At 58.7% G+C, this 11287-nt stretch overlaps 2 protein-coding genes across 6 annotated transcripts in view; one reads left to right on the top strand and one right to left on the bottom strand.

The window, feature by feature from the left end:
- RRP9 (ribosomal RNA processing 9, U3 small nucleolar RNA binding protein) overlaps nucleotides 1-3047 on the bottom strand; it is a 13280-nt gene extending 10233 nt beyond the window's left edge. For 2 of the 4 annotated variants that reach the window (XM_011364664.2, XM_023533326.1), the window contains exons 1-5: nucleotides 2862-3047; nucleotides 2500-2582; nucleotides 781-884; nucleotides 328-395; nucleotides 207-248 (exon numbers count right to left, since the gene is read on the bottom strand). In XM_011364664.2, coding sequence (XP_011362966.1) covers nucleotides 207-248; nucleotides 328-395; nucleotides 781-884; nucleotides 2500-2582; nucleotides 2862-2948 — 384 coding nt within the window. In that variant the 5' untranslated portion in view covers nucleotides 2949-3047. Of the gene's footprint in view, nucleotides 1-206; nucleotides 249-327; nucleotides 396-542; nucleotides 741-780; nucleotides 885-2499; nucleotides 2583-2861 lie in introns of those variants that run through there. The other 2 variants (XM_023533328.1, XM_023533329.1) reach the window with 2 other exon arrangements.
- A 309-nt stretch (nucleotides 3048-3356) lies between these two features.
- On the top strand, nucleotides 3357-10999 carry PARP3 (poly(ADP-ribose) polymerase family member 3). 2 transcript variants are annotated; one of them, XM_011364663.2, is made up of 11 exons: nucleotides 3357-3781; nucleotides 4822-5005; nucleotides 5523-5654; nucleotides 5856-6044; nucleotides 6298-6394; nucleotides 6482-6708; nucleotides 6972-7121; nucleotides 7328-7468; nucleotides 7709-7859; nucleotides 9065-9223; nucleotides 9638-10999. In XM_011364663.2, exons 2-11 carry the CDS (start codon nucleotides 4829-4831, stop codon nucleotides 9805-9807), a joined length of 1593 nt encoding a protein of 530 aa, XP_011362965.1. In that variant the 5' UTR covers nucleotides 3357-3781; nucleotides 4822-4828; the 3' UTR covers nucleotides 9808-10999. The 2 variants fall into 2 exon arrangements, with proteins under 2 accessions (XP_011362965.1, XP_011362964.1); XM_011364662.2 differs by having other exon boundaries at nucleotides 3359-3781; nucleotides 4792-5005.
- The last annotated feature ends 288 nt before the right edge of the window (nucleotides 11000-11287 follow it).

Genomic DNA, 11287 nt, shown 5'->3' with positions numbered 1-11287 from the left:
CATCCTTCCCTGCTCCCGGCCCAGAAGGGAACTGGACCCAGGGCTAGAAGGACCAGACCCTGAACGGACCCTGTCTGTCCAAGTGCCCACCGTGCTCTCAAGCAAAGACCCCACAGCCTTAGTCCCCAGTTGGGCCATCTGCCCACCAACCCAGGTGGAACCTCCAATTCCTTCCAATCTCACACCAAAGGGTTCTGTTCACTCACCTCCTTTGCTACTGACTTCTGCAGCCTGCCCCTCTGCTCCAGCTGCAGGGAAGAGAAGGGTGAGGTTCCAGGGCCAGGCCAGCCCCACCCCTTCCTCCCACCATCCTCCCATCACACGTACCACGTCCTCCTTCAGGCGCCCCGCCACCTGGTCCTCCTCAAACTCACGGGCGTCCACTTTCTCCTCCTCTACGTAAGACAGAAACCCAGTAATCACAGGCCAAAGCCCACTTTTCCTTCCCATCCCACCCCCACCACCTCCGTCCTGGGCCCCAAACACTTGAGCTGTGTCCCGAGAGAAGTTCAGGCTGCCTCGGACAGAGGGGAGGGAGGGCTGACGGTCTCCTGCCCAGCCCCTGCCCGTACTTGCCAGGACAGTCTAAAGCCCCCGAAGGTCTAGCCCGCCCCAGGAAGCCTGTGACAGGTCCTGGCCACCCTCCCACAGGGCGGCCAGCACCAGCAGCCCTGGCAGCCCACTGGGTACCTGCGTCAGTCACTCATCGGGTGGCTGGGGCTGCAGCAGTCCGGCTTAGGCACAGGTCCCACCATTCACCTGCCCAGCCCACAAGCTCACCTTGCTGCCTCAGCTGCTCCAAGTAGAGCTTGGCTAAGCGCAGCTTCTTCTCCTGTGCGGTCTCCTCCAGCTCCTCCTCCTCCTCCATGTTCCTGGGAGCTAGGCTGTGGGCAGGAGGGGCTGGATTAGAGGGGGCTCACCCCAGTCCTCTGGCCACCAGGACCATGCCTCCTGGCTGCTGCCCCGGCCAGCCCCCCATTCCCATCCCTGCCAGCTCTCATGCCCAGTGAAGACGTGACTTCACAACTGACAGGGCCCACCCAGTACCCGACATAAGGGTGAAACAAACCCAAAACGCAGAGATCACCGTGAAATTGCTCCCCTCTGGAGGAAAAGAGAAGGTTTCACAGGCACCCAAGGAAACTCAGGTCATGTACGAAGGGTCAGAAATCAAAATGGCTGAAGACATTTCTTGCTACAGTGACACAGGAAGACATGCATATCGCACACACAAAATTCTGAAGGAAAATGCTAACCCCTGCCTGGACTCCATGCCGGTTAAATTGTCTGTGACACGGGTAGATATTGTCAGATGTCCAAGGCGCTACGGAATTGGTCCTTCCTCCCTCTTTTAAGCATGGAGGACGTGCCCCCAAACGGGAGGATAAGCTAAGCATGAGGACAGCACGGGAGACAGGAAACAGGAGACCAACACAGAGCGCAGGAAGGTAACTCCGAGAACAGCAACCGCCCTGGACGTTGGGGAGCAACCAGCCGGACCCCACGAAAGGACCCGAGAGGCAGACACACTGGGTCTGTCATCGGCCCATCCTCACTGCCGTGGCATCATCCTCTACCTGGAAGCTTCACGGGCCTTGGCTTGACCCCATGCTGGTGAAGTTCCTGCTTTCCCCTCTCTGCCCCTGTCCCTGGACCAGCTGAGACACTCATTTCACTCAAGAAGAGCCCTCCTTTGACTTGCTCCCGGGAGCTGGAGGCAGAGCGAGGGAACTCAGAAGCAGAAAACCCGGGGCAGCCCACTCCCTCTGACCACGCACCTGCAGACGTCTAGTGCCAGTCACGTGCTCCGACTGGTTCCCGGGACTCGTTCATGACCTTGCCTGCGACTTTCCCAGAAAAGACCTTGGAAACCCTCAAGGCCAGACCCTGCTCCAGTCACCATTTAGTACTCGGTGTCCAGTAAGCCTTCAGTCGACAGGGTCGGTGCTATCCTTCCCTGACACAGCCGAGGTCAGAACTTCTACTCAGTCTACCCAAACCAATCGATCTATTGTTCAGAGGTTCCCACACAGGAAACAGGACTCTGAAGAAAATCAAGGGAAGTTACACGATATGATTCCATTTATATGACATTCTGGAAAAGGCAAAACTCAGGTGAAGCCAGTGCCTGGTATACGCTGCCAGTAATCGTGAAATTGTGGGGGAAAGTGAACGAAGAACTAGCGAGCATTTCTTCCATCCCTCTCCCCTTGCAAGTCAGTCCAGCCTGTGCTCAGTTCTTTGTCATAAGCCAGGGAGGCCTCGCTGGTCTCCCACTGGGGCTGGGGGAGGGAGAGGGGCGCATTCCTCCCTACACAGAGACCCTGTGCGGAAGGAGATGAGACTTCTCAGGGTCAGAAACTGGAGGAAAGAGCCAAGATCTGAGAGCGGAGGGCTGGAGTCCCGGGTTTCAGACCCAGCTCGGCCCTGACTCACTGCGTCTTCCACACACGGCGGGCCTCGGCGGGCCCTTCCACTAGGAAGAAACGAAGAGCTCACCTCTCACTCTCGGAATCGCTGGAGATCTCCTCATTCATCTTGCCGCCACCTTTGGACTTGCCTCTGTCCCCGGCAGAGTCGGCCTGGGAATTATACGACCCTTTCTTTGGTCAGGGGTCTCGACCACTCGCGCACTGACCGAGGGCCCCCTCCGGTCTCTCGAGAGCCCTGGGACTGGATAAGGCGGTGCCCCCCGGCTCCAATGCAAGGCCTTCCAGGATTTGGCGGGCAGAGTGATGAAGCCCACTCCAGCTTGGGGTCCCGGGAGAAGGGCCGGGGATGGGATCGAGATGGGGACAGGAGAGGATGAAGGTGGGCCCCGTAGCAGGTCCGACCCCAGCCCGCAGAAGCGCGATGCTCACCTTTCGCCGCCGCTTGCCGGCCCCCGCACCAGCCCGGGCCCCCGAGGCCGGCTTTCCCCGCTTTCGAGCCACCGCTGTCGCCGACATGCTGCCCGCGGAGTGTGTCGCAGGTAGGGTAGGAGCACTCACGTGGCGACTGAACCCGGGCGGCCCGGCGTCACTCTGCTCCGGGATAGGCCCCCACCGCCCGGCGGGCCCCGCCTCCCACGGCTCCATTGGCTCCTTCGGTGGGCTCTGTCACGTCCCCGCGCGCCCATTGGATAACCGCCCGTGGCCACGCCTCTTAGGGCTCCCATTGGCTTCCGCGCCAGGCTCCAATAGGAAGCAAGCCTTTTCCCCGCCCTTCCGGCCCAAAGCTGTGGCGCGTGCGCATCGCTACTTAGTGACGTCTAAGGAGGGACGGACCAGGGGGCCTTCTTTGTGTTTTCGCGCCTTGGACGCTGGGGGGGCCGGGGTTGGGGTGTCCGGATTGGCGAGGAGGACCTCAACCCCATAAGGGGGGCGGGGACAAAGGTGTACCAGTCTGACACTAGATAGATAACCCGAGGGGAGACCTAGGCAGCCCTGGAGGAGGGAAGGGTCCAAATTCAGTGGTCAAGCAGCGAACTTGTATTGCATATGCGCGTCAGTCCTCTGGGCCTTGGCAGTGTCCTGATCAAGTGTCTACCCATCCGTGAAACAGGCAACCCTCATGCACTTGACCCAGCCTCTGACTCACCCGACTAATGGACAAATAGCTGAATCCCACGACTCTATCACTCCAGCTTTTCCCCACCCCTGACGATTACCGGAAAGTTCTCAGGTCACACCCAAGCCTTACCGGAGAATTGCTAGAAGAGACCCTAGAACTGGTACTGCGTGGGAGGTCCTGATACTGAGCAGAGTGGTCACCTCCTTTCCCAGGTCCCTGCTTCTCTTAGGTGAGTGCCCTGTGGCACTGTCCACAGCTCTTCACGGAGCAAGGCAGGGCAGGGTAGGGTGGGATGGCCCTTGCCCTCGAACAGTTCAAAGCCACTGGTCTGGGACCCTGGATGGCACCCCAGAACTTCTGAGGCTATCGGGAAAAGTTTCTGTGCGGCTGGGTCCCAAGCTCTGGAGGGACAGGTCTGGCCTTAGGGGTGCTGCCCTCGGCAGCCTCTGCTCACTGTCCTCCGTAGCGGGGGGGTGACTTAGCCCAGCCTCCATGCCCCGTCAGAAGTAGCTGAGAAAGGGAAGGAGCAAGCCATGCCCTGAGTGCTCTGGAGGGGAAGGGCCCAGAAGTGGGAGCAAGGAGATTCTCCTTTCACTTTCTCTCCCATCTCTGGACACACTGGAGAGCCAGAGAGGGGAGGGAACCACTCTCCCTTGACGGGAGTGGGCAAACTGGACAGGGTCCCAGCCTGGCCCCTGTGGCTAGGGACAGGGGCATATCTGGGGAGCAGAGAGCTGGTTTTGGTCTGGGGCTGGAAATGGGGAATGGAGGTAGGGGGAGGCAATGGGAGGTCACCTGGGGCAGGCTGCTGCTGCACCAGCCAGGTGAGGTACAGAGACCAAGGTGGCCATGTTGCAAAAATCAGACCGATGAGAAACCAAGAGTCGGAGAACAGGTGTATTATGCCGGCGGCCCCAGAGGAGTGAGCCCTCCGAAGATCTGGGCCCATAGCTCAGTGGCAGCTTTGCTTATACAGAGCTTATTTGTCATGGGCCGATTGGTTAATTTGTCCTCAGACGGTTCCAAAGCTCGAGAGTTGCTGTGGGTGGCAGGCAATTACGAAGAGTACAAAGCTGGGGAGTTGCTAGGGGGTACGGGCAGTTACATTTGTTGCTTGGACAGAACAAGCAAAAGGGAAGATGAGTCTACTTAACTTCGAGTAAGGCCTATGCAGCATGCATATCTACAGAAGCAGAACAAATAGCTGATTAGCCTTTTTGAGTGAAAATTCCTCTACAGCCTGAACACCGCCCCACCTCCGTGCCCCAGAACAGCCATGGCTTCCAAGCGCAAGGCGGCTGTGCAGCATGAGGTCCCCGTGAAGAAGAAGCAGCAAGAGGCAGAGGAAGACAGCCTCCACTCCGCTGCCGAGGCCCTCAAGCCTGCGTACACAGAGAAGCCTGCAGCCAGAGAGGACTTAACGGGTGAACTCAGCCACAACCCCAAGAACAAGGTAAGCTGCAATCCCCAGCCAGGCCTGGAGTCTGCTCCCTCCTAGGTACAAATATACTCAGTCCGCGCCCCCTCCTCATGGGCGTTTGGCTCTGGCCAGGAAGCTCAAGGCTCCCAAGTAAGCCATGTTCTCCCAAAACCCCAAAGGTCAGGCAGGGCTAGATCCCATCAAATCCAGGCAGGTCGTGTCTGCTCTTTAGACCCCAGAGCAGGCCCCCTGAGCTTCTCGAGCCTCCCCCTGCCACATTTAAGGCAGGGCTCTGACCCCCTCAGCCTCCCCAGGGCTCCCCTATGTCCTCTCTAACCAGCCCCCCAGGGTAGGACCACATCCTCCTCAGAGATCCCTCACAAGGTAGGGTTGTGTTTCCGTCAAACCCCCAAGGCAGAATCCTGACCCCCTCAAGCCTTCCCAGACAGGGCTTCCCCGGTGCAGGCAGACTCCTGTACCCATCAGACCCCTGTCAGTGAGGGGCTGGGCATCCCATACCCCTGGCCTGCCCTCCCCACGCCTCCTCCAGCCCCAGGTGTATGAGAACTACGACTGCACGCTGCACCTGACTGACATTGAGAAGAACAACAACAAGTTCTACACCATCCGGCTGCTGCAAGAGGGTGACAGCTTCTCCTGCCAGAGGCTCTGGGGCCGTGTGGTGAGTGCCACCGCCCCTCTGCGCTGCCTCCTCTCCACTTCTCCTGCTCAGCATGTGCCCCCTGCTGCCCAGGGTCCCCCCAGCTGACTGAGGCCGAAAGGCCACAGATGCTGACCTTTCGGGGTGCTCAGCACAACAGAGACCAGCGGGTGTTTGCGGTGGGCACTGTGGCCACACACCCCTGAAGGCTGGTGGTTGCAGGGAGAGGTGGGCAATTCAGAAACTGAAGAGCGCATGTCACTGGAGGATGCAAAGAAGTGGTTCGAGAAGAAATTTCGGGAGAAAACCAAGAATGCCTGGGCAGAGCGACACCGCTTTAAGCCCCACCCTGGCAAGTACAAGCTTTTCGAAGCACACAGAGAGGCTGAGGCCCCGGAAGCTGCGGTGAAGGTGAAGTGGCCCGGGAGGATGGGTGGGCCCGGGGCCGAGGGAGGGGGCTGGGAGACCCAGGCAGTTGGGCTCTGCCACGGCCCAGCCGTGCAACCTCAGGCACAGATCTCCCCGCTCTGGCCTCGATGTGACCGGTCTTGGTCTAGTGCCTGGCCCTGCTCCAGGTGCAGGTGCCTTGCTGGCTGCCCCTGCCCTCCACATGTGCCCTCTGCCCCTGGGTGGATGGAGGCCACTGAGGACCGTGGCTTCGCAGGTGCGGCCCTGCACCCTGGATGCGCCCACACAGAATCTCATCGTCAACATCTCCAGCAAGGACGTGTTCAGAGATGCTATGACCCTTATGAGCCTGGGTGAGGGAGAGCGGTCAGGCAGGGTGGCAGGGGCCCAGGGGTGGCAGGGGCTAAGTCTCCTGACTCTCCCCACCCCCGCCCCCTCAGACATAAAGAAGTTGCCCCAGGAAATGCTGAGCCGGCTGCAGATTACACAGGGCTTTGCGGCCTTAGAGAAGCTGGAGGAGGCCCTGAGAGCCCCCACAGATGCTGGCCACAGCCTGAACGAGCTGTCCTCCCGCTTTTACACCATCATTCCCCACAACTTCGGCCGCAAAAAGCCCCCGCCCATTGACTCCTTCACGCTTCTGCAGGCCAAGAAGGACATGCTGCTGGTGAGGGCTGGCAGGTGGGCAGGCAGGAGGCTACCGAACAGACAGACTGGGCAAGGGAGACAGGGGACAGATGGCCAAGAAGGCCCACAGAGATGGACTGCAATGGACAGGCCAAAGGACAGGGGAGAAGGCCAGGCAGATGGATGGGGTAGGAGCGAACTGGTGGACAGACAAGTGGGGTGGCCACAGTCCCAGTCCCATGGGAGAGAGAGGGGAAGCCGGAGGCCAAGTGGATAGACTGTTGCCAGTGCCTGTCACCTTAGGTGCTAGACACCGTCGTCAAGCTGGTCCAGACCCAGGAGGCAGCCCTCAAGGAAGAGGAGGTGGAGGATGTGCCACATCCACTGGACCGAGCCTACCGGCTCCTCAAGTGCCAGCTCCAGCTGCTAGACCAAGAGGAGCCTGAGTACAAGGTAGGCCGGGCCCCGCAGAGGAGCCAGGCTCGTGGTGGGCACCGTCCCTCTGCCCATCTGCCCTCTGGGTGCCCAGAGGAGTCCTTTCCCCATGGCCTTCTATCCCTATGTCTCTCAGGCTTGGGGACAGCTCTGGGATGGGGGGGTTCGGTGAGGGTTCATCCACGCGTCTTGTCCTCAGCACCCAGCTTCTGCTCTCCCCACAGATGATACAAACCTATTTAGGAGAGACTGGCAGGTACTACGAGCGCTTTGGTCTGGACCATGTTTGGAAAGTGAACCGAGACGGGGAGATGAGCGAGAGTCCCCCACCGCCCTCCCCTGCCACCACTCAGACTCGCAGTGAGGTGGCCTTGACTTATCTGCCCCTCAGTGAATCGTTTAGCATTGACCAGTTTCCACCAGGCCTGGGTCCCGTGTGTGTGTGTGTGCGTGTGTGTGTGTGTGTGTGTGTATGTGTGTGTTTGCACGCGCGCGCGTGCGCATGAGGGTGTGAGTGACCAGAGGGACCCCAGGCCCTGGTCAGGCCCTCTGCACAGCAGAGAGAAGCACATGAGCTCTCTATGTCCCACCTTCTCCCCCCTCAGAGAGATAAGCTCCAGGCCCACTCCAAGCTGGACAATTGGAAGCCACTGTGGCATGGCACGAACGTGGCTGTGGTGGCCGCCATCCTCAACAATGGGTTCCGCATTACCAAAAGTCTTGTTAGTAAGAGCATCTACTTAGCCTTGGAGACCAGTAAGTCCACCGGCTACGGCAAGGCGCCCCTCGGGCCAAGCCCTGGGCGGTGTGGGGGCAGGAGGGTTGGGCCTGGTGTTTACCCAGTTTGTGGAGGATCGGGGAGAGGAACCCTAGCGTGCTTACCAGCCACAGAGCTCAGTGGGGCGTCCCAGGGCTTGGGGGGTTTCGGGACAGCTTCTTTGCGAAGGCCACACAGCTGGGTGAGCGTACCAGCCAGACCTGGGAAGAGGTCAAAGAGGAGCCTTCAGGGTAAAGCAGCCAGGGGGCGTCACAGAGGCTGGGAGGCTCCCGCAGGTCAGGACCTCCAAGTGCGGCCTGATAGTGAAGCTTAGAGCAAACGCCTCGTGTGGCAGGGATGTGAGGGCCTGGAAAGATCAAGGGGGCCTTACCCAGAAAGCCATGAGGAGCCCATGTGGACCTGTGCAGAGCAGGATTTCAGTGGCTGCAGCCGTGGAGAGGGCGGCAGAGGCCAGAGGCTACAGGGAGGTGGTGCTGGCATCGGGCCAGATGTGGTGGGCACCCGGGCCACAGCAGGGGAAGTGGGGGAGGAGGGAATCCGTGAGAGGGATATGTGGGAGGTGGGATGGCAGCGTGTGGGAAAAGGTCGAAGGTGTATCCTGACGCCCAAGTTTCTGTCCAGAGTGTCCTTAACTGAGGTGACCTCCCCAGACTGTCTCCTCAGCACGGGCTGACCCCATTATTAGAGACCACTACCCCCCACCCATCCAAGAGAGCAAGGTCCAAGGGCAGATGGGGCTGAAGTTCTGGGATGCCCGTGGTTGCCCACGGCCCGGGGGTCCAGCAGGAGGACAGAGGGGCCTCAGAAGGAATGGAGGGTGGCCTCAGGGGAGCCAGTGCTAGGGGATCCCAAGGTAAAGGGTGAAAAATGCTAGTGGCAAAATCAGCAGAGCGGGCCCGGGAGAAAAGCCCCCGCCCCAGATTTGGTCACTGGGAGGCCAGTACTGACCTTGGGGAGGGTGGCGGGGCCGGGGCAGAGGCTGGCCTCAGTGAGCCTAGGCATGGGGGAAAGAGATGGGCGGGAGCATGGCCAGGACAAGGGGTGTTTTTAAGGACGGAGGAAGAATGGGCACCTTTCTGGACTGGGACAGCACAGGCAGAGGAGAGAACAATGCAGCGGAGGAGTCCAGGGGGTCCGGCGGGAGGGCCGAGCCGCCCAGCCGGAGTCTCGCTGTGTCCCCCAGTTTCTGGCATGTCCTGCGAGGATGACCACCATGTCAGCTACATGTTCCTGGGTGAGGAGACACCGGACAGAGAGCACCACACCACCGTCGACGAGCCCAGCGTGAAGCAGCCAGACCCCGGCTTTGACAGCGTCATCGGCCGAGGCCACACAGAGCCACGTGAGTCCCACAAAACTGAACAGGCCTGAGGATGGATGGGGCTGAGAGAGGGGACCAGGACACTTTCAGGGAGGAAGTGAGCAGAGAAGGTCTGTGGAGAGGGACAAGAAGAAGCAGACTTCCTCATTCACTTAGGTTCAACACATCGTTTCTGGGCATCCAGGAAGGCTTCCAAGAAGAGGTGTCATTGACTAAGCGTTGAAAGATGAGTGGGTATTTCCCAGACAGAGGAACGGGGGAGGGTAGTCCAGGCAGAAGGCCCAACCTGTGCAGTGGTTTGGAAGTCGGCGAGGTGGGAATGAGCAGGCATTTCGTGTGTCAGATGTGGAGAGCACAGGGGGCAGGGCTTACTGGTAAGACGAAGGACCAGTGACTCTTGAGTCATCCCTGGCCCTTGCTGTGTGTGCACTGCAGATCTGATCCAGGACACTGAGCTGAAGATGGATGGCCAACGTGTGGTGGTGTCCCAGGCCCAGCCCATGCTCGGCCCAGAGTTCAGAAGCTCTACATTCTCCCAGAGCGAGTACCCCGCCTCCCAGGAGAGCCAATACCGCCTGTGCTACCTGCTGGAGATGCACCTTTGAGCTGCCTGCCCGTCCCACCCCTCGGGGCCCTGCCGGGGGCAGGCAGTCATCCTCACTCTCCCTGCCCACCTCTGGTACCCCCATATCTCCCCTTTTTACTTCCAATCTCCTTGCTATGTCCCAGTGTTCCCCACTCCCTCCAATCTTTGCTAGCCGTGGCATGGCTGGAGCCCTGGACTCTCGCCTCCTGAGGTGTGGGAGTGAGGGACTGGCGTTATTACTGGGACACAGATGCAGCAGCCCGTTCAGAGCTGCGTAGTTAGAAGGCACAGGCTGATAGATCCCACACCCCGCTGGGCCACCCACCCTGGCTCAGACTGCTCATCCGCGGGTGTGATCACCAAGGCAGGCTGACCTTCAGGCATGCACAGACAGGTTTACTAAACATTGTATTCACTTACCCTGTCCCTGCTCATCGGTGCCGTAGCCTGCCACGCCTGGGCCTTCCTTCTCTCCACAGTGACTCAGCATACCACGCAGTAGCTCCAGCCTCACTCCAGGGGTGATCTGGGTCCCACACTCACCCCCACACCCCCCAGTCCATCTACATCCATCACAGCTACAACCCGCCTCCTCGGATCATTGAGCCTTCAAAGGTGACCCTTTGAAGACCTGTTGGTCATTTGGGGACCCACTTGGTGATTCCGTCCTTTAGCCCGGACATGGCAAGGCCAATCAAGTATCCCTCATGTCTTGCCATCAAACATCCGTGTGAGTCTTATGTGTGAATATGACAAACGAGATGAGCACATACCCGAGGGGCCCAGCTCTGCCATCATGAGAGGAGTACCCATTATCATGATGAGGAAATTTCAGGAAAAATTAATCAGCCTTCTGCTTTTGTAAATATGCTTGCTTTCTGCAGATCAGCTTGTTGTATGCAAGGGCTCCCGCAAGGGCTCCCTTGCACTTTGCTCGACTTATAAATGTAACTGTCTGTACACTAGCAGCAGCCGCTTCCTGTGATAATTTGTGTTTACTGGTTACCCATAGCAACTCCCCGCCCTTCTCTTTGTTACTACTTGAAATCTGCATAGCAATTCCTGCTGTATGTAACGGTTTATGTTCAAACTGACCAATCAGCTTGCGTAATGTTTTCCTATAAAAGGAATGTTTCCACTGAGGGCACCGCCCCCATCTTCAGAGCACTAGCTCCGCTGGGACCGCGCATAATAAAACCGAGTTCTCTTTCTCTCTGAGTTACTGCTTGGTTTTTCTCTGGTCTGATTTTTGGAGCTTTTGGGATTTTCCCACAACACCGGAATCAGCCATTTCTCCAAGGAGCCCGAGTCCCCTAGAGCAGGAAACGGTATTTAAAATCCAAGGTCTGGGGAGTAGGTATGCTCTGCCCAGCATTGATACTGGGGTGTCATTGCTTTTAAGTGCTTGAAGCAAAGAAAGCTATATGTAAATAAACAAACACACCTTCCATATCTATTTCTCCAGTTTCAATCCATTCTTCCCCAATTCCATATTTATA

The sequence above is a fragment of the Pteropus vampyrus genome, unplaced genomic scaffold, assembly GCF_000151845.1.
Source record: "Pteropus vampyrus isolate Shadow unplaced genomic scaffold, Pvam_2.0 Scaffold100, whole genome shotgun sequence".
NCBI classification, from domain to species: Eukaryota; Metazoa; Chordata; class Mammalia; order Chiroptera; family Pteropodidae; genus Pteropus; species Pteropus vampyrus.
Note: the sequence above shows the minus strand (reverse complement) of the source record. Positions and strands in the feature narration are given on the sequence as shown.

Excerpts from the sequence above, each read along its gene's own strand:
- PARP3 (XM_011364663.2), top strand. The coding sequence starts at position 4,829 with ATGGCTTCCAAGCGCAAGGCGGCTGTGCAGCATGAGGTCCCCGTGAAG. Across the intron at positions 5,006-5,522 it reads GCCACAACCCCAAGAACAAG|CCCCAGGTGTATGAGAACTA; the intron begins GTAAGCTGCAAT and ends CGCCTCCTCCAG. Across the intron at positions 7,122-7,327 it reads AAGAGGAGCCTGAGTACAAG|ATGATACAAACCTATTTAGG; the intron begins GTAGGCCGGGCC and ends CTCTCCCCACAG.